This window comes from Pipra filicauda, unplaced genomic scaffold (assembly GCF_003945595.2).
Source record: "Pipra filicauda isolate LSUMZ 115617 unplaced genomic scaffold, ASM394559v2 scaffold31_size4109673_pilon, whole genome shotgun sequence".
Classification (NCBI taxonomy): Eukaryota; Metazoa; Chordata; class Aves; order Passeriformes; family Pipridae; genus Pipra; species Pipra filicauda.
This window is the reverse complement of record NW_024104443.1, coordinates 3,929,961-3,954,978: the sequence shown is the minus strand read 5'-3', so window position 1 is coordinate 3,954,978 and position 25,018 is coordinate 3,929,961. Positions and strand designations below refer to the sequence as shown.

Sequence of the window (25,018 nt, the reverse complement as noted above, 5' to 3'; positions counted from 1 at the left end):
ACTCCAGTACCAGTCACAAACCACCTTCTCTCGTCTTTCACCACAGGAGAGAGATGTCTCCTCAGGCAAAGCAAAAAGCCCCGAGGGATCACCCGAAGTGGTTGCTCCCCGTTGGTTTTCAGCTGATGGGAGGCACAGCTTTTATCCTGCAGTGCAGTCAGTGACTCAGCTGACAGCCATGGCTGCTGTGCCAAGTGCTCTGCTTTTCCCTGCTTCCCACCTCCAGGGAAGCCTCCATGGCACACCAGGTAGGAAGAACATGTCTCTCTTTCCCTGAACCAACAGCCGCTCAGTCAAGGTGTGTGCTGTCATCTAAGTTAGCTGAGCAACTTGCACCTCACCATGAAAAAAGCTGTTTTCCTCTGCAGCGAGAGGTTTAAATCCTGGCCAGTACCTCAGTCCTTCACCTGCTGAAGTAGGGATAGCTCAGCATCTGCTGCCAGCAGGACCTTCAGCTCAGACCCAAAATCCTGGGTGTCCCCCAGGCTCCAGCCTCCTCTGCCCCTGCACAAGAGCCCAGGGCACCACCTGCTACTGTTTCTTAACGACCTGATCATGGACCTTTTTGAGAGAAGAAAATTTGAACTATTTTATTCCTATTTAGGATTAAGCTTGTGGACTGTCCTCTGTCCTGATCTACCCTCCAGCCTGCACAGAACAGAACACCCTTATCTCACTTCTTCCCTCCCCCCTGTGCTTAGAAGTTTGTGCCCTGGCCCTGAGCTGCAGGATGAAAACAAACATGCAACTGTTTGTTCCAGAACGGTCACACCTGACCTTGGAGTCAGTCTTACCCTAATTTAGATCCCAAGAAAACACTTATTCTGTTGTCTTAAGTCAACTGCTTGGTGAGAAACTGTAACTTGCACAGTCAAAAAAATTAAAATAATTTGTTTGCAGGCTCGTTCAACACTTTTTCTGGCTGGTAACCGATTTTTTGGGGAACAGTAAGTGTTCCAGCAGGAAATGGTGTGTGCAGAACTGAGCCTGCACAGCAGTGTACCCAAGTCCCAGATCTTCCTTTGAAACAGGAATCTCTCTCCAGCGTTTAGGGAGATTTTTTGCACATCATGGTCATCTGGATGTGCAGCTCTTGTCCCCTGAGAAGGGCACACTCCCATTCTTCTCCCAGCATTTTCGTTGCATCCTAATCAACTTCACAACATGTAAAAGCAAAATTAAAGTTATGACCTAACATTCCCCCGCAGTGCCTCTATAATTTGGTGCCCTGCTCAAATTAAAACCAAAGTGGTTTTATCCCACTTTCAGCTCAGCCCTGGTACTGGTGCTCATGGACCAGCAAATATTGCCTTGAAATGGCAAAAGCCCAAAAAACAGTGGGGGAGACACAAATGCACAGGTATGAGCTTCATAATAAAGGTGAAATAATGTATTTCTCAAAAATTTAGGCAAATATTACCAATGTATTTGCCAGAGCTCTCAGCAGCCCCCTCTCTTTTTCTTGAGAATCAAATTTCTCTCTCCCATTTTACACACTGGATAGGAACACTAGGTCAAAAGCTTCCTAAAAGCACGTGCTGGCGAGCAGTGGGCATTCCCAGAGTGACTCACCCTCTATTCCCTCCCACCCCACCACTGCACACCTTCCTCTCTGCTTTTAAGTACCAAAGCAAAATTCAGAGTGACCTTGAGGACCAGAGCAGCCAAATCCTTGCAGAAGCCTGGTCTCTGTACAAGCCCACATAGGCCTTGCCTTTGGGAGTTGAGAGAGGGCAGGAGTCAAGGCAGGGACAACCCTCACCCAAAGATCAGAGGAGAGAAGAAAGAAACTCTGACAACTGGGATCAGCCCATGCACATCACCCTCACCCAACGTGCCCAGCACCCTCACCCAACGTGCCCAGCACCCTCACCCAACGTGCCCAGCACCCTCACCCTCACCCAATGATGTGGGATGAGACAGCTGGAGGAAGAGGCACCTGGATGGAAAACGGGAAAGTGGAAAAATTCTTTGCCACTTGGTACCCTGACACCTGTGGTGTCACATCCAGTTAATGTTTGTGCCTGGTCCTGTGCTCTCAGCAGCCTCCCAGAGCCCCCCTCACCCCCCAGCACTGCCCTGACCTCCACAGGTGGGGCTCAGCTCCACGCTGGAACAACACCCAGCACTGCTGGGGGTCAGGACACTCAGTCCCCAGCCCTGCTCCCATCCAGCCACAGCGGCCTTTGGCAGCCCCTCAGCCTGTCATCCCATCTGCAGAGCAGGGTTAGCAATTCCCAGGCAGGCACCCTGTGTGGACTGACCAATTTGGGAACGGAAGAGCTCCAAGCCAATATTCGTTATTCAGGGGGTACTTAGTCAGAAAAGCAAAACTAAGTCCTTCTCCTGGACCTTGCAACATTTCCCTTCTCCGACCTGGCAATAATCCAACACAGGGTTTCCCAATTCTGCCAGTCCAGAAAGCAAAACACCCAGTCATTTCAAAGGAAGTTGTGCCCACAAAGGAGCCCGAGATTTGGCCTTCAGCTCAGGAGCTCTGGGTGTTTTGTTCTGTGGGTTGTTTTTTTTCCTCTTTCATGAGCTACAGAGGTAAAAGCGAGACGGGGGTGCCCAGCCAGAGCCAGGCCACCCCTGTGGCCAGGGGGGTTTGAGCTGCTCCCCACTCCTGCCACCCCCATGGGGAAGCCAGGCAAAGCCCCTGGAGGTGGGAAGCAGGGAAAAGCAGAGCTTCACACACTTGGCACACCAGGAAGCTGATTTGCAACTCTGCACTTGGCACTTCTTCAAAGTGTTTTCTTTGGGAGAGCCTCTGGGGAATCACCTCTTTCTGGGATGGTTCTTCACTGGCCTGAACACCTCCCAGGTGTGGAACAGGGGCTGAGAAAGCCTGTTCCCAAAAGAGTTAACAGCAGTTTGCTCTTACATAGCATGCAAGGCTGTTTCAGCTTAACCCAAGCCACCCCTTCTCTTTTTACATTTTCTTAATAGGTCAGGGAGGTTTTCTTGGGTCTGACTTTTTAAAAAGTATAGTCTGGCACTCCAGAGTCATTCCATGCCACGTGGAATTGCCCCATTGCTCTAGGGCAGTGTAGGATTTGGTGAATGAATTGCTCTGCCAGAAAATTCTCTGCTCTGCCAGAAACTACTGCAAGGGGCAAACCTTGCCTGTGCTGCATTCAAAGCTCCAAGCCCAAACCTGCCGTGGATTTGATTTCTCTCCTCTCTCTGAACTGGGCAGTGACCTGTTTGCAGGTGTTGCTTGTGCCCTGCACCACTCTCCAAGACTGGCAACACCTCCCAGCACAGTCACTCTCACCAACCTCACACAGCAATGTCTCCCTCAAAACTAACATACAGAAGGGCTGGGAGATTCTCTCTGTGGACCAAGCAAAACAACCAGCTTTTTTCTAATTGTTTGTAAGGCAGCATCTGAGACCAGCACCTGATGGCTGCCAAAAGTTCATTAAAAAAACATAAGTTGTCATTAGTTTCTTGGGAAAAAAAAAACCAAAAAGGCAACCAAAGGAAGCAACTGGCAACAATACTGAGAGCCCCCAGGGCCTCCTGAGCACACCCAGGGTCAGGGTGATCTCTGCAACCACCCGCAGGGCAGTGGGAACAGGGGGCACCTGCACCACCCGTGTCTGTGCCTGTCCTCTGCTCTGTGCACCCCCCTCCAGGTTTAGGTCTGGATACCTTTTGTCTTCTGTTCTGGGCAGAAGACAAAAGGAGAAAAGCAGAGGATGCACAACTTCACTTCAGGACACAACCTCTATCCCAACATATGCATCTTCCACCCATCTCCTGTGAGCAGAGCAACTTGGGAACTCTGTGCTAAGAACTGACTTGGTACAAGCTGAAAAGGTCAGCAGGACAGAGCATCACAGCCCTCTTTTACAGCATTGACTCCACCTGTTCTTTGTTAGTTACATCACAGTTTGCAGGAAATTGGTGCCTGTCTGTCAGATACCACATTCCCAGACAAACTGCACATCCCTTTTACAGCCCCAACACAGAGCAGTGATGATACCTGACCATTCCATGACCTGGGAAGCGCAGAGGCTGCTGGACAAGTCAGGGAGAGAAACATGGCAAGGGTAAAACACTGATGTGAATTTACTTATTCCCTGATCTCTGTGGTGTAATGAAAACAATTAGAGATGACTCCAAGAAACAAGTCATTCATGCCCTCATGACCTAAACAGGACTGTCATGAACGAGGCAGGACTGGATTTATCATGTGTTCCATCTCCTAAATAAAATTGTAATTAGTTAATGCCTTGCATGAATTTTATTTTGAGATGCCTTGAGGAGTTTTCCCCCTGCGTTAAGGCACTAAGATCTACAACCAAGTCATGGGGGGTTTCCAATGGAGCAAGTGCATCCCTTGCTCTGAACCACTTCACAGGGCTGCACCACAGAGGCCCAGCCCTGCTCTAGGAACAGGTACAACAAGCCAGCACACTTTCCAAGACAACTGGCTACTGACCTACACCTCAAAAAATTACATGCTTATTTCTCAAACCAGCTCAAAATTTGGACTCTAACACACTTGATTGGTGTGCAGATCTGTTTTCCATTGAGTGTTTAGATCTGGGAAACATGGCTTTGATTAAAAGTGGGCAACCTCCCAACTGCAGAGAATTTTCACATAACTGCCTGGCAAAAAAAAAAAAAAAAGGAAAAAAAAAAAAAATAGAGCTGCAACAGTTATTACCATTCATCAGAACTTCTGCCTTGTTCCCTGAGGAATTGCCTGTTTCCCCCACGTACACCTGAGAACTGGGATGCTCAAGGTTAACAGCATGGCAACTGCCACAACACAGAGAAACACTGAGACATCCAATATTTTACCAATTACAGCTCTTTCCACTGCCTGCTACACACAGTTGTTTTGCCTTAGCTGATGCTGGGCTCCAGTACCTTTTGCTTTTTCTATCTTTTTTTTTTAAATAAAACAAAACAACAACAACAAAAATTAATCAACATTCTTAACTTAGTTACAGCGAGATGGAAAGAAGAGTGACAGGTGAGACAGTCCCAGAGACTGTGGGTCTAATCCAGCTACATTTCATATGGATGACAAGAAGAGACAGGGCAGGAGCCAGCGGCACATGGTCAGGTTAGTACACTTTTGAGCAGGGGAAACCATGGATAAGTGACAGAATTTATCCACTATCCCCTTGCTCTGAACCATTCCAGGGATTATTTTGCAATCATTCAACATTTGGCCCAAACAGATGGATTTAGCAGGAATTTCGCACCAAAAAAAAAGACAGAAAACCAAGGTCCTACTCTAATGCTACTGAAGGCAACGCCACAAGGGCAGGCAAGCAGAATCAAGCCACAGCAGCAGAGCCCTCTCAATTCAGCCAGGTCCAGGCTTCATTTATCACATTTATTAACAAAGTCACACTTCTCCCCGCTTTGGTAGAAACCCCTCTCTACCAAAGGTTTCCAATCAACCACGCCCTGCACACATGCTGCAGTTTTGCACTTGCTAAATAAAGACACACAAAAAGGAACCTCAAAATTACCTGCTAATTTAAGTTTGGGACACCTGTGAACAGCCGCCTGACCTCGTGTTTCAAGTCCAACAACACCTGACCCAAGAGGGAGCCGCGTTCAGGACTGGCCTTTCCCAAAGGAACATTGAGGGACACTGAGGAAGTGCAGCAGGACCACCCAACCTCCAGCCCAGGAGCTTCACTCCCGGGATCCCAGTTCCCTGCACCCCGGGGCAGCTGCAGCACAGCACAAAGGTTTCTGCAGTGACCGCCAGAACAAAAGGGGATTTCCCAGGCCTGGGAGAGGCCACGGGCTCTCCACAGACCACAGGAAATATGATCCCAGCCAGCTGAAGTATCTAAATATGCACAACTGTCAAACTGCATTTAGGGATGGCTTTTTGTTTCTCTTTATTTTAACTTTGAAATTTTCTAATTTTTTCTCAGTGGCCACATTAAAAGGAAGAAAACATCTTGTTTTCACTTTCCAGAAGTTCTGAGGTGTCACAAGTGAAACAGTTCAACAATTAAATAAATGTTTGGATGGCCAGGAAAACATCCGAAAGTCCCTAGCAGTTCTTCCTCCATAGCCATCTACTTTTCACAAAAACTATAAACACATTTTGAACTGAAACACACCTTGTTCAGCCAAATTCTTAAAAGACCAATGTTACATACCAGGCACGACCTTTTATAATCTCTTAAATGCCTCCTTGTTGTCCATTTGATCCACTCCCTGGCTATTTCATCACAGGATGTGATATTAATATTCTTTACACTTGCACACTGTAACTGCACCTGCACTTCTCCCAACATTCACAGACACCCACATCAGCCCTCACAGCTGCATTTCAGTGCTGCTGCCTGCAATTAAAGACTTTACACTTAATCATCTCCCCCAAATCCAGCCTTAAGTATTCATATTGTTACTCCAACCTAATCACATCCCCCTTTCACAGTTATTTGGTTTCCCATCCCTGGCACTTGGAGGAACTCAGTTCTCTGTTGGGTACCTGAGCTCCCAAAAGCTCACCAGGAGTGCACAGGCAGTGCATGGCACCCACTGGCAGAGCCCAGCCCAGCTCAGCCCTGGTGCCAGCACCAACAAAACAGCCCAATATATCCCTTTATCCAAGCCAGGCAGGAGCTGCCACTTCTGCCCCTTCTCTCAGCAGCAGGGAGGGTCAGGGCTCACAGCTGAGGGCACTTGTCAGCACGTGTCCCACCACAGCCCCAGCACCACAGAGGTTCAAACCCAGCTGCCTTCAGGTTCTCGTGCAAAACCTGCCAAAAGGAACTTTTCCAGCATCTCAAATTTGGAAATAGGTGTCACAAGCAATAAATCCTTACCCCTAGCTGAGTGCCCCTGTGTGAGCCCTTCCATGTTTTACAGGCACAGTAGTTCTCAGCTGAGCATTAAAGGAGTGTTTGTGCTCTGGGGTGCTGGGGTTTTTTCCTTAATGACTCATAGGCCTTTTCTTAAAAGTTCACTGGAACACATAAATGTGACATTAGAGATTTAGTAAAATTGTTCCAAAAAACAAGGAATGATGTTTCAGACAATGTGAAACACTCCAGCTGGAAGAGATACACGGCTTTCTTGGCAGTTTTCTTGTGCTCCTCTGTCTCAGCACAGTAACAGGCAAGGCTACACTGATAGGGACTTAAAGCAACACAGTGAGGTTAATAGGAAGAGATAACACATACCACAGAATGGAACTATCTGCTCCAACGTACAAAAAAGAGGACAAAATGCACTTCCAGAGACAGCATTCACACAGGCACAGTGAAAATTTGCATAAAAATCCTGCCAAACACCACATTTATTGGTCCCTCATCAGCACATTTGCTAATTTTGTTCAGAGATGAAGGCTGCTCCCTAATAAGCAACAGGAATCCTGCTGCCAGCCTTGGGAGCCATCACACCCCTGGAGCACCTCCAAGCAATGCCACATCCCAGCCCCAGGTACTCTGCCCTGTCAGCACTTGAACCTTCCAGGCAGCTGAGCACAGCCCTCCAAAGAGAGCCTTTTTAAGCTCATAATAAAACTTACAGACATCCTACACATTCCTGCACTTCATCCTTTTATACTGCTTCAGTTTTGGTTTATATCACACATTCCCATCCCTGTCAGAGAGGAGGCACTTTGTCCAGGATGGGCACAGAAATCAAACACCACATTATACCCTCAGACACTGAGTTTCTCCAGCCACAGAATGAGACTGTTTTGGACACAACCAGTGCCAACAGCAGAACTGCTCCACTCTGACAGGCTGTGAGACAAACACAGACCTTTGGACACCAAGGGAGGGACTGCACCTCCCCTTCCCCCAGCAGGGCCCACAGGGTTCCAACACCTCCATCCCAACAGGGACAGCTGCCCAAGCACCTCCTCGGAGGGCACTGCAGGATTGCACCCTCTGCCAGTGCCCAGGCTGGGTCTGGGACAAAGGAGACACCTTTCCAACCTTGTGGGGCTCCAGGTGCTGCCAAGGACACCCCCAGACTGTGACTCTGCCAATGTGATTTGGAGTACTGTCCTGAGAGAACTTTTGGGACACGTGATGTAGGTAGGAGGTCAAGCCCAGGCCTTACTAAACATCTGCATAAGTGTTCTGGTTTTAGTAAAACTCTTTGGCTTATCACTGTTGCTTTATTTCCTTTTCACTGCTGAACAACCCTATTATACACCTGGAAATTACTTTACCAGGTTTGGGGTTTTTTTAATAATAATTTTAGCATTTTTTAGAAGTAATCAGTCTAGTATTAGCAAATTCTCTTCCTCTGAGAGTGCTTTCTAAGCATCCAATATCCACATGGCTGTAAGAGACGTTTACATCCAAATTTATTAACTGTGGATATTAAGGACTTCAGCCCAGCATCTTTGCTGCTACCACAAAGCCATCAGTGGTAGCACACAAACCTGTATCATTTACACATTTTAGATGTAAAAATGATACAACTTCAGGGGTGTTTTCATTAAAAAACATCAACTTCAATCACACTGTAACAACAGCTACTTTGACAGTTACCTGTTCCTTCACAGCAGGGTCACATTTCTACTCTGCAAACTACAGTGGCCACGGAATCCATTAAACTCATTAAATTGGGATTTACTCCAAATTCACACGTCACTGTGTACAAATCTCCAGTGTGTGACTGAGCATCAGACGGGACATTTGCACACATAAATCTTTGTGGAAGATCCAGCACAGAGGAAACAACTGCCAGTACAAGTTAAACTCTGCTGGAGAACCACTTTTTCCTTTCAGTCTGGCTTAGGGTGTCTCCCTGACCCCTCTAAGGGAGCAGAGCTGACTGGGTTGGGGCGATGGACACGGGGTGTGTTTAAAAGCCTGATGTTACTTCTGGGAATTTGAGAGCCTTTTACTTGAGGAATGCAGTACCTGGCTCAGACCTTGTGACAGAGCCCTAAAAGCCGAGCAGACCCAAGGAATTGCTCAGTGTTTCACACGGAGGCCTCGTGGCTCTGCAGCCACGTGGGGCACAGCACGTCCTAACCAAACTCCACAGGCTCCACTCAGCCCTCGCCAACCCTCCCTCCCCCTGGCACACTCCTGCACGCCCAGGGATGACCTTCACTGGGGGACACTCGCAGGGACATTTCCCAAACCCTGAGGCAGCAGCAGAGGGTGACAAACCAGGAGTTCCCACAGCACAGCAGGACTCGTGCCTATGCCAGCCCTCGTATCACAGATCCAACCCCCTGCGCTGAAACCTCACCTGCCCAAGCAAAACACAGGGCAGTTCTTTGGAAGCCACCATCCCCCCTTGCAGGCAGTGCTTTCACAACAACGCAGAGAGAGCCCGAGAGTAAAAGCACAAATAATAAAAAAAAAGAAACAAAAAAACCCACTTGCCATCAAACAATACCCCTATTCACAGTCAAGTTTCCTGCAACTGAAGGTAAGAAAGCTTTCATCCCCGTTCATATAACACAGGCCTCTGTCAAGTTATAGTCACCCAAATTCCCATTTAATGCTAATTGTACACATTACACACATCCAGTACTTGTTAAAATATAAACACAAATTCTGCATCTCTCCCCTTCTGTTATTACATATGACACAGTTTATCACTTCCCAACCTCAGGGAGGCTCACAAGCACGTGCATGGCTCGCAGGGACTGCAAGAACCCATCCAGGACCACTCCCACATCCTTCATAGCACATTTCATACCACAAACAATGCTATGTTGACTTGTGTTATCACACTTATTTTTTGCAGCCTTTTTTTTCCATTGAATTCTTTCTACATTCTCTCCCCTGTCTTCCTACTCCCTCCCTTCGAATGACCCTCTTTTCTCTCTCACTATTTACCATTATTTCCTGGACCCATTCAGGAGGGCAGGCTCCTGGTAGCTCCAGCCATGAGGATGCTGCTGATTCACACTTACCCAGCACCTCTCACTGCAGCTCTTCCTTCCCCTTCCCCAGTGAACACACACCTCCCTTGCCTGACCCCTTTTTTTGAGGGCTGTCTTGCATTTTGGCTAGAAAAGCCTGACCACTCTCGACTCAGTTTCAGCAATATATCTGGGAGATCAGCAAAACCAAGCTCTGAGGTACATGGCCTGTTTGAACCCTTCAGGAGACCACAGCATGGAAGTTTATTTCTATTTAGATGTTTGCCCATCAAAAGCAGATTTTTCACAGAACAGCCTCAGCTGCAAATGCTGAAGGATCTCAGCTGAGTATCAATGTTGAATTGATTTCCAGGACCAGAAAGAGAAATATAAAGTAAGTCTCAGATAATAAATCTTTGCTTATTTCCAAAAACAGTATGATGTATTAACCATTATCTCTATTTTGATAGAAACAGGGAAGATCTAACAGTTCTCAAAGAAAGCTTCAGGAACCTCTAAGACTGAAAAGAACACTTTAACAAATCTCCCAAGTGTTCCAGTCACACACTGCCAGCTTCCCTAAATTTCATTCAGATTTTCCAATTTCATCTCTGAGCAATGCTTGTAAGGACTAACCACTGTTACCTGTGTTAACTTTGATCTCACCTGCACACACACAACAAACATGAGCACACAGCTCTGAACTCATGAGCACATTGTAGGGCTCAAAAGCTGATCCAGATTTACATTGATGACTATGAATGTAAAGGGCAGAGAGGGCCTGGAAGGGTCAAGGATCTACTTCTTCCCTTCATCTACCTACCAGGCCAAAGGCTTTTCATCAGGATTTCTTGATGGTGCTCCAAAAAATGTGTGCTAGGTGGCTTTCTGGGAAGACCCAGGAGCTCTCAAGAGTCAAGCCTAGTTGCAAGGATAAGCATGGGCTATTGCTAGACAGAGGACTAAGAGTTATGAACAGAAACCAGACTGTGTCTCATTCTGCCACATCAACCCATCCCTGCTTCACTTGGTAAACCTTGCACAGGACACCAGGAAGGGGCCGTTTTCCACAGGGTGAAGGGTTGGACAAAGATGCCTGAGGAAGACAAGAAAGGTGACAGCTCTGTGACAGGACTGCTTGTTTCTCCCTGAGGAGCAGCACAGGAGGGATGAACTTGCTGTGCTCTGCACACCAGCTGTGAGAGACGGGGAGGGAGGGACTGTGGGAGGGGAGGTGGCAGCAAGGGGTGGGGAAGGCACTGAATGTGCCGAGATGGGAAAAAGCACCTTCACAAAGGACACAGGGGCTGGCTGCACAGGGGTGCTGAAGGACAACAGCACAGTTGCAAACTTGCTCGTCTCTCTCCAGGCTTTGTACAGGCAGGAGTCCACACTCCCCACCTCCCTGGGCTCACAATGCCTCTTGCATCTTCTCTTTAGTTGAAGATAATTAAGTCACTGCTTGTGCTGGATCTCACCACCCTGACCAAGATGAGCAGACAGCCCTTGTGGGGCGATGGCTGCAGCACAGCAGGGGCTGGCAGGAGCAGGTGACTGCTGCCTGCACCCCTCTGTCAACTCTGCTTCCATTTCTGACAACACACCAGTGCAGTCCCAGGACACACAGAGAAATCTTGTTCAAAAACAACAGCCAAATCAGCATAACTGCTCAGCATAATGACATTTCCCTGCCCAGTAGGTGACAAGCCATGGGTTTACAGTCAGTCCCTCAAGGACTGCATGACTTTGATGAGCATGCCAAAATCCAACTTTTGCCTTAAACTGTTTTTTACAACACCTAGACATCAGACTGAAGAATTCTGCAAAGTAAGTAGGATTTAAGACAGCTCCTGAGCTGATGACTTTCCAACACCCACAAATGTCCTGCTGACGCCTCAGGAGGAACATTCAATTTCAAGAATATTCCTGAAACAACTCTGACAATTCACCTCACCATGTGTGAATGTTGAGCTGAGAACAGTTATGAAAGTGAGCGAAAGTACTTTTTTATTATGTCTCTTCTCAGCATCTACCACTAAACTAAGCACATTTACTAAACTGTCAGTGCCTTGGCAGGGGACAGACAGGGGGTCTCAGAGTTGAGGATGAAGCAGTTTGGGCAGGGGCTGCACAGGAGGCAGCTACAAGGGAACCAAGTCTCACAGCTTTGCCCAATCCAAGTGCAGGCTGCTGCCAAAGGAAGGGTCCCAGCCTCCTGGAGCCCTCTGTCTGCACCCTCTGCCTTGGGTCAGCTCCAGCCATCTCTTCAAGAAGGATGAACAACCCTCCCTCCCTCCTTCTCTGCAGCCTTTGTTTTGTGTCAGATCAGTGGGTGCACATGGCTGCAATGTGTTGCTGGGAGCACCTAGAAGGACAGGGTGCTACCCCTCAGCTGTGCAACTGGGCAGAGCCCTTCCCTGACAGCACCAGCATCTTTAGCCAGATTAAACCAGTTGCAGAAGGGCATCTTCCTTCTCTCTACCTTTGCACTGAAGCCCGTGAGGAGACAGGGAGGATGGAGGAGGTGAAGCAGTAAAGCCAAGCTCCCAGCACAGTACTGCTCAGAGCTCTTCATCCCAGCACGGGCAGACAGCTGTCAGTGCACCAGACCTGAGGGCCTGCACACTGCTGGGCTCCCCCAGAGCCCCTCCAGCGCTCAGACCCTCCACTTGTCCTCCATCATGTATTTATCTCTCCCAGACTACAGGTTCCTCCTGCAGCAAAGTATTGAGGTGTAGGAAAGATCCAGGAACTGCCAGCACAAGTGTGGTTAGGGGAACACTCAAACAGACCCACAACCAGACTGAAGGCAGGGTAGAACTGTTCCTTCTCCAAACGAGGCTGGTTAGTCCTGTATCCTCAATTTCAAAACAGCACACTGCTCAATTTTTAGTTTTACTGGGGGCTGGAGCAGAACAACAATGATGACAGGACACAGTAAATACCCAGTGTCCTCATATAAGCATTTACTCACTGGACAGTTGAGCTCATCTAATTAAGGAGCATTAAACCATCTCCTCTCTTCCCTCTACCTTGTTAGACTATTGGCTCAACAATTCTGTTCTCCACAGGCACCACAGAACACCCATGGCTGCCTTTGGAGTGTGCCAGACACCAGTGCTACAGGAGTGAAGGCATAAGCAAAGGCTTCACAGCTGTAGCCTGTGCAAGCTGCTCTACAAATCAAGGCATTTTCATTGCCTTCTTTTATTTATGTTGTTTAAGACCCTCTCAGGTAAATCTAACTAAAGAGCAGACTTCTCCCCCTCCTTGTCTCTGACCCGATAGCCTGTGGTCATCCCTGCCAACCTCCTGTTCACTTGCTCAGCCAAAGCTCAGCATTCACCTACATGGACGATCTGAATCAAAAACGTGGGATCAAGTCCACCAGGATTTATCAAAACCTCAACAACCCACAGAAATCAACTTTCTCTTTCAAAGCACCCCAGGTTTCGGGGTTTCATCTGCTTCCAGGGTGCAAGTCACCTCAGTGCTTCTTTGTGCTGCTCCACCACATGCTCTCTAGGCACAAAGGCACAAGCTCACTGCTCGTCCTACACTGGCTGCATCTCCCGAGGTGTGGAGCACGCTGCAACATGTTGCTATGGAATATACCTGCAAGCAGTGACACTTGCAAACTCTTATAAATAAGAAAACCCACCCACAACAGATTCCCCTTGGCTCTTGGAGTCCCTGATCTCACACTCAGCTTTCCCAGGCCACTGGAAACACCTCCCAGAGGCTCAGGACAGATAACTTGTTTCTTACACTGAATAATCTTATTTCTCAATCTCTCTCTGAATATCATGTCAGTTTGGAAGGTAATATTTCCTGCAGTTCACGTGTTCCAAGCCCTCCCATCCAGCTCCTGCAATACTCAAAGTGAACCGTTCCTGCCCCTCGGGGGGAAGGAGCACCGTGCCAGGTGCCAACACTGCAAGAGATGCAGCAATGGGTGATCATCAGCTTTCTTTTGAAGCCCAGACAGATGAAGGCAGGCAGTAAACACTGCACTCAGCCTCCTTTGTCTGGGCACAAAAGCTTGTAGAAATTATGCCACTGCAGTTTACAGAAGGGTTTTCCCAGTTGTGAGGGTACTGCTCACTTAGTACCTCCACCGACCGGCCCAGCTCTACCCCCCTACAAGCATCTCCCAGGCAAACGCATGGAGCCCTACAACTCCTTCCTTCCACGTACAGAACGCTAATGCCGCGCCAAAACCAAGCTGAATCTCGTGTTTAAATCAGGTAACACACGTCTCCATCTCAGGAACGCTCACGCCGCTCAGGAATCACACACGGCCAGAGAGCCTCTCCCCGCGCCCGGGCAGCACACAAAGGCACGGAGACAACCATTCCCTCAAAGGCCACACACGGGGCTCGCTCATCCACAGCCCCTCACCTTCCCAGGCCTCCTCCCGCCTCCTCCCCGGCAGCTCTTACATCTCCGCTTACAGCCCTCACTCCTCGTTCAAGCAGGGAACGAACTCTCCGAGGGCTGCCCGGCTCATCCCCAGTGCAGGACAAACGTGGCACTATTTGCACGCTCCAGCATCAACTTTTCACGGGCATTTCCGGCCTTTGCCACACAGTGCAACGTAAAGACAGGTGAGCTTAATCTCAACTACTGTGGTTACAAAACATGTTCACGCATTTCAACAAGTTACTTTTCTTCCATAAAGAAGCAACAAAAATCCAGGAAATTACAAAGGGGCTGATTTATCCTCAACAAGGACTGAGGGCTCTCCTCCAAACTGCTCCCTGATCCCAGGGATGACACGGACCCCTGACAGCCTCGTGTGCTCTGCAAGGCCTCGCGGGGCAGAAACAATGCTGGGCTCCCACAGGTGCTCTCAACTAACACAAAGATCGCATCGAACGAGGCACTAAAAATTGCTTCACCATCGTCTACAAAAGTTACCATAGACTGAAAGCATCATCACAAACACCACAGGCTCTGGGATGCTGGAGGTTTAGGGGGAAGCTTCAGCAGCCCATGAGGAAGGCAAAGGAGAGAGTCACTGTAAGCCCCTGCTGCACAAACAGCTCCCGTAACACTTCAGACAAGCCTCCCATCCGCACGTGGAAAGGAAGCATCGCACATCCTGGCAAACCGCGTTAGGAGCAGAGACGAGAGAGATCACATACCAGGAACGAGCTATGGTGCAAGCATTTCTGACGCCAGACAATGTTTGTGGCGACACGGGACTTCTGCAGTCACCTGGTCCAGAGCAGCCCCGGGCACCGCACACCCGCCCTGTCCGCGGCCAAAGCCCCTCAGCCCGGGCAGCCCCGCACGCCCTCCAGCCGCCCGCTCCCCCCCCTGCCCCACTCACCGAAGTACTCCTTCTTCATGTGCATCTCCAGCTCCTTCTCCAGCTCCAGCGTCAGCGCCTCCAGCCGCCTCTCCGCCTGGCTGGGGCCGCTCTCCCGGCACGGCGTCACCTGGTAGGGGAGCTTGAATTTGGGGGCCGAAGCGGAGCCTTTGGTCGGGCTGTAGGCGTAGGGGGGCGGCGGCTCGGGGGCGGCCGGGTGCTGCTGGTCGTGCCGCGGCGGGGACTGGGCATGGATGCGGTGGTGCACGTCCAGCTCGGGCACCGCGCCGTCCTCCTGCAGGCCGGGCCCCAGCAGGGAAGAGCGGGGCGAGGGCAGCTGCAGCTCGGGGTAGGCGCTCATGGAGCCGCGGGAGCTCCGCGAGCTCTGGCTGGAGATGCTGGAGCGGGGGCTGACCACGGCGGGGGCACGACCACCCTCGGGGCCGCACAGGCTGGAGCGGGGGCTGGCCAGGGCGAGCCCGGGGCCGCCCGCCCCCTCGGGCTCGGCGCTGCCCGACGGGCCGTACCTGGAGTCCGAGTAGCTGGAGCGGGGGCTGGCCGTGCAGGAGTACTGGCTGGCAGTGCTGGAGCGGGGGCTGGCGTGGCGCTGGTCGTAGCCCATGCTGATGCCGCTGGTGCGGTTGCTGCTGGGCTTGCTGCCGCCGCCGTCGTAGCCGGTGAGGCTGGCGCGGGGGCTGGAGTGCTTGCTGGTGTCGCTGGCCGTGCTGGCGTAGCTGGAGCGGGGGCTCAGGGCGGCCCCGTCGTACTGCACCAGGCTGGCGCGGGGGCTGCCGAACTTGTCCTGCCCGGGCACCACCAGGCTGGAGCGGGGGCTGGAGAACTTCTCGTAGGACAGCGCGGCCGCGCCGCCCAGGCTGGAGCGCGGGCTGGAGAACTTGCCGTGCTCGGCGGCGGGGCCGGGCGGGGCGGCGGCCAGGCTGGCCCGGGGACTGGCCGCGCCGAACTTGCCGTCCGGGCCGCCGGGCGCCCGCCCGCCGCCCTTGGCCACGTAGCCGCCGTCGAAGGCGCTGCCCGCGGCGTAGCGATAGCCCTCGGCCGAGTAGCGCTTGCCCTTGTCGGCGAAGCCGCTGTAGCAGGGCAGCGCCACCTCGGAGCGGGTGCACAGCCCCTCCTCGCAGCACGGCTCGGCCGCGCGGCCGTTGGCGCGGAGCGGGGCGGCTTTGCCGCAGGGGGCGGCGGGGAAGCCTTCGGCGGGCGGCGGCGCGGCCGAGCCGTTCATCTTCCGGCCCCGCTGCTCCGCCGTCATGTGGGCGGCGATGACCCGCTTGGTCTCCTCCAGGTCGGGGTGCAGCGCCAGGTCCCGGCGGCCGCCCCGGCCGTACGGACCCTCCGGGCACGGCTCGTACAGGGACAGGTCCTCCATGAACTTGGTGGCCTTCAGTGCCATGTCCTCCTCGTACTTCTCCATGCTCGGCCGGAGCCCGGCGGCCCGGGGCGGGGGAGGGCGGCGAACTCTCCGCGAAACCGCAGCCCGGAGCAGAGAAAGAAAAGGGGGGGGGGGGGGGGGGGGGGGGGGAGGGGGGGGGGAGGAATAAAAAAAAATCCCTAAATCCAGCAACACAAAAACCAGCCCAAAAGAAAGCCCCTTCCCGCGGTCCTGGCGGGGCAGCGGCGGGACGCGGCTCCTCCTGCGGGGGCTGCGGGGCGCGGTCACCCGGGCGGCATCCCGCGCTGGGGGCTCGGAGCGGCCGGGTGCCCGCGGAGCGCGGCCGGCGCGGTCGAGTAGCCCCTGTGTCACTTTCCAGCCTTAAATAAGTTGCCCGGTCCAGTCAATGGCGCGCTGCGCGGAGGAATTTGCGCTCGGCGGGTCCCGGCCCCCGCCGCCCCCGTTGTCCGCCCCGCGGCGGGGCCGCGGCCCGCCCGCACCCCCGGGCGGGGGGGAAGGCGGCGGCCGGCCCGGAGGGGCTTCGCGGCGCGGCGAGCGGAGCGCGGGGCGCGGCGAGCCAGGGACTCCTTTGTGTGGGGCAGGAATGCGAGGAAGGAGACTGGGCGCTGCGTCCCGCTGGAATGTAGTTAATGCCGGAGCCAAACAATGATTTTCCCCGAGTCAGGCAGGGAGAGGCGGCCGCGGCGCTGCTCGGCGGCGGGGTCGGCAGCTCCCTCCTCGGCTGGGCTGGCCGAGCCCGGCCCGGCCCGGGCGGTGCCGCTGCCCCGGCCCCGGCGGGGCTGTCACCGCACCCCGCTCCCGCGGAACCCGCGCTCGGGGCGCCCCGTCGGGAGCGCTCGGGGGTCCTCGCCCCGCGTGGAACTTTCCGGGACCCGCGGCCTCGTCCCGGGGAAGAGGCGGCTCTGCCCACCCACCCCCGACCGGGGTGCGCCCCGGGCAAGAACCGACATCTCGCCAGTGCTGCGGGGCCGGGGGTGCGGGAGCAGCCCCGCACCTGTGCGGAGCCCCCAGCGCCGGCCAGGTGACTGCTGAAAGGACCTGTGCTTGTAGCACGGCAGCTGAGGGTTGTTGCCAGTTATTTATTAAGCCTTAAAAAAAACCCAAAAAAACCCCACGCAGTGCTAAGACATATGATAAACATATTGTGGCCTAAAGCAATCTGTGAGCTGACGGGAGTTTAAAAAAGCAGCTACTGTCTGTGTAACTGCGAGAGCTTCATCTGTTGATCGGTAACAAACGCCCCAGCACTGCTTTCCCATTTACATCTGTGTGCTCACGGAAAAGGCTGTCAGAAAACCACCCCAAAACAGCTACTGAGCCGAGACCCCCGATACTAAACTGCAGCCTACAGTTAATTTTTTTGGCAACTAAGCTGCAACTCTCTGACAATCATTTGTGTTGATGGCAGAAATGCTGACAAGGCCCTAGCAAGGGGTACCTGAGGAGTGTCCTTTCACTACTGGGTGCTGGGCACCCTGGGAAGAGAGAAATATGTCGCAAGTTTGAGCTATAGGCACTGCTGTGCCAAGAACATTTTATTCTGTTATCATACCTAATTAAACATTAAAAGCAACTGTGTACTCAGAAATGTCCCCAGCTGTGGAGGGCAATTGATTGGCAATCTGTTTGCTTGTGTGTGCAAAAAAAAAAAATCCAACAAACCATGTAAATGTGCAGAGCAAGATCTGAAAAGCAAATCTGTTAGACATGGCAGAGGCAATCCACTGTCAGTGTGCACACCCGTAGGCAAACACCACTGCTCTTGGGAGTCAAGTGCTCTTTTCTGTGTTCACATCTTTCGTTACACTTTTTGCCCATCTCCTAAACAAGCTGTTACCACATGCTCCTGCAGCTTTACTACTTGTGGAACAAGTTACACTTCACCTGTAGCCCACAGGTGTGTGATGGAGGAGAGGCCTGTTGCAGTTGTGTCCTGGTGCAGACCATGCCCAGCTCACACAGCACAGGGCCCTCGGTAGCAAATGTGCCCCAGCACCGAGCGGGATCAACCAGCATTCCAGTGCCTGTCCCACTGCAGCCTTGGGATCAACCAGCATTCCAGTGCCTGTCCCACTGCAGCCTTGGGATCAACCAGCATTCCAGTGCCTGTCCCACTGCAGCCTTGGGATCAACCAGCATTCCAGTGCCTGTCCCACTGCAGCCTTGGGATCAACCAGCATTCCAGTGCCTGTCCCACTGCAGCCTTGGGCTCGCTGGTAACGCTGTCAGCAAGGACACAACTGTGCTGTCAGCCACATAGCACAGACACCTACCTGCCGAGAACAAAGAGAGGTTCCTCCCACAGAGCACATGGAAACCACCATCTGCTTCATCTGCCCCACCTGGGACAAGGTTTGTTTGCAGCAGTGGGCATCCCATGAGCTGAGCCTTCAAGTGTACCAGGGCAGAGCTCCTTCAGTCATTCCTGAGGCCTGTGCTAGGCTGTTCTCTCCTGGTGCTGACTTTGCATCACTTATTGCCAATTTTTGTAAGGTTGTCTTCCTGAGAAACTGGGTGAGGCTCATGGACAAGATGGGAAGTCGATCCGTCAGAGCACATGTAAAGGAAATTAATTTCCTCTATTTTAAGCTTGAGATTTTTTTCGGTTGGTTGTTTTTTTTTAACTTTGCAACATTACATAACTTTACTGTTAATCTAACAGAGTGAGTAGGACATATTAGGAGGCCCTGCCAGCGTGCTCATGCAAGGAAGCATTTTGAGCAGGTATCTTTACAGCAGGAACCACAGAGCTAGTGCTGTGGGAAGTCAGAAGTGTAAGCTACAGCAGGGGCTGTGTGTCCTTCTGTAGCTTTGTCCTTCTGGGCCACAAATCTGCCCTTGTTCTGCCTTTTGAGGCAGCACAGTTCTGTGCTGCTTCTGCTGCCAGCAGGTTTCTGCAGGAAGTCTATTTGTACCTAAGTCATTAAAACGTGTTGTTGAGTATGAACTCATGGGGAAAACATACTGGGGACTGAGAGAATCTGGGGAATCTAAGGGCTAGTGAGCATTGTGGATCAAATGATAAAAATCACTTGCTTTATTGTTTGAAAGCTTATACTTGATAAGTAAACCCTCAAACAAGGCCCAGCCAAGCGTGCTCAGTCCTGGGCCAGAGCATCCCAGCACTGTGTTCCCTCTCAGCCCTGCTGCAGGGGCAGTGCCACTGACCCCCTCTTCACCAGGGAGTTGTTCTTCTGCCATCCACACAAATTCTGCCATCCACATCCACATTTACCCCCCCTGCAGCCGCAGGAGTGGAGCACAGGGGTGACATCAGCACGTTCAGTGGTGCTCAGCACACTCGGGCACTGCTGCACTGCCTACAGAGCCCATCAGCACCAGGCTGGGCAAACGACTGTGGAGTCAAAGCTGCTCTTTGACTTCGGGAGCCTAGCCATGATGATGATGTACTAAGTACCCCCATCATTCTCCTCACTGTTATGTAGATGAAAACCCAAAGCACTGGATAATTACAGCTTGACAGTCCTGACCTCCATCCCTGGAGATTTTTAAAGAGACTGGATGTGGCACTTAGTGCAGTGGTAGTGGTTCAAGGGTTGGACTTGATGATCTCAAAGGTCCCTTCCAACCCAGCTGATTCTATGATTCTATGATTCTATTCTATGACCTGGCTGTTCCCCCACCTAATATTCAATATACTTGCTTAATTGTAACACCCAGTAGTAAAATGTATATACTGCAAGAAGACTCATACTTTGCAACTAAGAGCACAAGGGCTGTCAGAGTATTTTAAAAGCTGAACTTCATTTCACTGTTTGGTGTGGTAATCCTTGTGCCTGATTTTGTGTTATATGGTAAATCAGATTTTAAGGAAAGCCAGCTGCTTCTGTTAAATAAACTCCATTGTCTGAGACTTACAGGGAGCAAAGCAGCCAGGTGGAGTTATTGATCTGTGAATATCAGCTGGCTGGGCCTCACAGGCAGCACACTCCTGCTCCTGGTAATTCCCAGGGCCTGCAAGGGAACACTGCCCAAGCCAAGAGGCAGGGAAACCTGCTGGGGGTTTTGCTTCCTTGCTTGCAAACAGTTTATTACCAACAAAGAAGGGAATCTGTAAATGTAAGAACTCACTGGGGAAACCTCAGCCCTCTTGAAGACAACAGCAGAAATCCCACTGCCTTGTGTTGCCATGTGTGTTCTATCAGACCTGGGTTTACTGACAATGCAGGAGGGAGCTCTTTGTCTCACTTCATCAATTTAACAATTGGAAGCTGCCTATTGAACTGGATGCTGCCTGATTTTCTGCAATTTCCTTCTTTGTCTCCAGCAGTAAGAAATCAATGAAATTATACCTTGATGTCCACAAGGTTTTCCAGTTTTAAAATTGATTGGTTTCTTGGTGAGGAATGTTAATGATTATTCTTTTTCTCTAGTTTCTTTTAAGCCTGATGAAAAAACCCCAAACCAAATGAACACAAAACACCAAAAAACCTTGTGAAATTCATGCAAAAATTATGAAGAAATGTTTTTGTTTTGGGATGGGAGACTGAAGTTTTGATTGTCTCTGAAACGGTAGCTGTATTGGGTTTCTATTGTTTTGTTTTGCTTGTTTGGATCCTGTATGTTAATTTGTGTTGTGATAACCTTAAATATAAGCAAACATTTTGGAATATGAAGTTGGGATATTAACATTGTATTTGGACTTGGGTGATTTGTTTGTAAATCACTCTGTTCTAACCTGTTTTTTAAAATTCTTATTTGCAGTTGATCACAGCTTCTAAAAATTGAAATTATAGAGTGTGTTTTAGGGCACCATCTTCTGGTGGACAGCACACATTGTATTTGAATGGCTGCCTTCTCTAGGCACAACTATTTAAAGTATTTCTGACTAGCGCTACTCTGCAGGCTTACAGGTCATTTCTCATTCTAAATCTGCAATAAAACACTATTTAACATTTTTTACATTCTTCTTATTCATTGCAAATGCAGCTATTCACTGTGCTGCACAAACACAGCTCGGGACAGACCCTGTAAAATTCCAGTCACAACAGGCGCTTTGTGACCGTGCCGGGTCAGACAGACAACATATGTCCAGGCACTTGTGATTAATACACCATTTAGGTATCTGATTTCTTTTATAGTTTCATCTTCCACTTCTCTTACATATTTCAGATAATAACACTTCTGTCCAGTGCAGTTTATTGGCTCATCCTTTGGAGACTGCACATGACCCCAGCCATACTTCCTTACAATCACAGGACATAGTGGCTGGATATTCAAATGCAATCAGTTACCAGCCAATTCATTTGCATAAATCCATAATTTAGGTGGTCAGCTCTGTTAGCAGTGCACCCACTTAGTACTTTTAAGGAGGTCTTAGGTTATACAGCTTCTTATTTCAGAGACTTGGAAATATGAAGCAAACCTGGGACTCTACACAGCTGAAATTTCTCTTGATGTGATAAAAAGAAAGTCCCGATTACAATACTGCAAACCATCATCCAGCAAAGAAATCAGACAGCATTAGAATAAAGAATAAAGAATAAATAAAGAATAGAAACTCTGCATAGGGTCAGGCTGCCAGACACGAGCCCCTCACTGGCTGTGCCTCTTTATACCCCACTCAAGAGATGAGGCAGCTCCGAGCACTGCCCTCCTGACCCAGCAGCACAGCACACTTAGCTGGGATGGGAAGGATCAAGAAGAAAGAGGATATTGCTTTGTTGAGAACACCAAATACATTTATCTTTCATTGTATTTTCCATGTAACATGGTATGACAGAGTTATCACTGAAAATAATGAACAAATTTGCCAGAGGATAGAGCTGTTCCCCAAGCAGTGTAACTAATGAAGGCTGGTCTCTGGATTCTGTATCCTCTGCATTCTCCAGCTCATAACCTGCTCTCCAAATCCCCAGTAATGCCACAGTCCCATCAGCCCTGTGTCCCAGAGCTCTCCCCTGCACTTATCCCAGTCCTTAGCCACTATTCACAGCATCTCCAAGTTCCTTCCACTTTAACTCTCTCCCAGGCCCACCTGCCCTCTCTCTGTCCATTCCCTTTGTGATCTCCACAGCTCCCAGCAGCTTCCCAAGCTCTAGTCAGGTGTCTTTGCCATCCTTTTCCCCCCAGTGCAGTCCTGCTACCTCCAGTTCTCCCTGGTTAGATGTGCAAGAGGCACATCTAAACCCCTGTGGATGTGCAGACAGACCCCCAGAGCTGTGTGAGCACCACACCAAACCAGCCTGAGCTCTGTGGGTCTGTCTCTTCTCATCTACAGCCACTCACTCGTGGTGTTGCAGTGATGGAAGGAACGTTTGCAAGGAGCTTTGGGTGTAGCTGAAAGGACTGGCAGAGCCATTCCCTAAGTGTCTTTGCTTTTGGAAATCCTACTGCAGACTTCTCCCTTTCCCTCCTGTGAGTGAAGGACATGCTGATGACAAAGATCACATGTATCTGACCAGCAATTTTCTTCTTTTAACACAGACACCAAGCTGTATCTACGAGTACATGTATTTACTTCATCCTACTCCTCCCTTAAAGAATCAAGGCCTCCAAATCGAAGCATTGAATTGCCTCTTCCTCCTTGTAGAGAGGAAAAATATCTCTACCTATAGGCACAGGAACAGAACAACCCCAAATTTATTTCCCTTAATTCAGTGTTTATTCAGTTTTCTAATCCAAATTTAAAATTTTGGGGCAATAGAAGTAATGCTTGAAGCAGGTGTCAATGGTATCTTCAGACTGAACACAGCCTGATTTTATCTTCTGGGCTCTAATAAATGGTTAGCAAGAGGACATTGTTGTAAAGGTCAGAACTTGAAATGGCACATCAATCTGCTCCCAGCTGTCAGAGTGGAGAGGACGCACCTCTCTCTGTCCTTCAACTACGAAATGGTTTCCTGGAGTACAACTAAAATGTCACATAGAAGTACTACAAACATTACGTGGTTGTCTACACGGTGCAGTTGCTCTTTAGGAGATGGGCTGGCACAAGGCTGTGTCAGCAGGGCCCCGAAGTTCCTTCTCCTGAATGGTTATCACCTCATAAGGGTGACTCTTGAGATGCTTTGAGAATTCCTCCACCCCGGGTCAGAGCAGCTTAATGACTCTCTAATTAACTGTTGTCTGTCATCAATGGTCAATATTCCTTTCCATGCTCCACTGCAGAAAAGGGATATTGAACTAACAGCAGATAGAAGTAGATACAATCCCAGCTTCACTCAACTACACTCATCTTCCACTCTGTCTTGGCCATACATGGCACTCAAATTGACTAAGGAAATAAAAAATTCAAGTGTCAACAATTAATTGTTGCTATAAAAGCAGCCAGAAAACCTTATCTGTATTACGGAATTTTGCATGAGTATAAACAAACAACTGGAGAACTCTGGGGGACAGAAGAGCCAATTTATATCACTGCAAATAGCAATTTGTACTGATTTAATAAGCTGGGTTCAAAAATTGGTAGTGAAAATACAACCTACTTTTAAGTGCCAGACCAAGGCACTGGCAAGAGTTTCTGCTCCATTTTAACATTTAAATCTTGTGCCTTCCAACTACACTTCCTTCCATATGACTGTTACTGTTATTAGGAGTTGAACAAACTGTCAGTTGAAAACTGGTTGGGTTTTTTTAATTACTTGAAAGCTTAATAAATGCTTCAATTTATAATTTTGTCTTCAATTCAGGTTGGAAAATTCTACATTAACACAGTCCTGGTGACTAATAGCCAATTAAGGACACTCATAGTCCAGCAGTTCTGAAAAGCAGCTTTTCACTGAGCACAGCAGCAGTTTGCATTTCAGTAAAAATCAGTCCCTTCCATGTTAAAGGAGGATCTGGAGCATTTTATGGCCATGTAACTCCTTCCTGCCCAGACACAAGGGGCACCACGACATCTGAACACATCCCCAGGGGAATTCACCCCTGTGCAGGTGAGTTTTCCTTTCATGCTGCAAACCAAAAGATGATACATTGTTATAATTACTTAATGCTTCTTTAAAACTTCCTCTCACCAGCATCATAAGAACAATTAATAACTTAAGGAGTAGAAACTAGTGAGACTGAATAGAACCCCCCCAGTTTTTCACCCCCCCCAAAATCTGTCAGTGATGAGTTATTTTGATTCAGTTCATACACCACTGCCAAGTCATGAATACTCTCAATTTCAGTAAAACTAATGTATTTGCCAGAATTATAACCTCTACTGTTAGAATAGTTTTAAAAAGCTAGAAAGCTAAATTTAATCAATACTTTTATTTTTAATCAAGCTTAAAACCCAAACATGCCAGCCCTAACTTTTGGAAGATGTCATTAGACATTAAATTCTAGTGCTTCAGCTGTTTATGGCAGGAAGTTTTTCATTGTAGCACTGAAAATCCTTCCTGTAATGCCTCTTATTTACAGCTTTACTTCTCAGTCTTTGCTCATGCCAGCCAAGCAGCAGCCAACTCAAAAGGATTTAATTGCACAGTGAAGTATTAGGCCTCCAAACAAG

General features: G+C 49.8%; 1 protein-coding gene across 1 annotated transcript in view; it reads right to left on the bottom strand.

Annotated features, from left to right (window-relative positions):
* Window positions 1–16,668, bottom strand: part of LOC113997943 (WT1 interacting protein) — an 82,485-nt gene extending 65,817 nt beyond the window's left edge. Inside the window, exon 1 of the mRNA XM_027740187.2 lies at window positions 15,171–16,668. Coding sequence (XP_027595988.1) covers window positions 15,171–16,578 — 1,408 coding nt within the window. The 5' untranslated portion in view covers window positions 16,579–16,668. The remainder of the gene's footprint in view (window positions 1–15,170) is intronic.
* Between the last annotated feature and the right edge of the window lie 8,350 nt (window positions 16,669–25,018).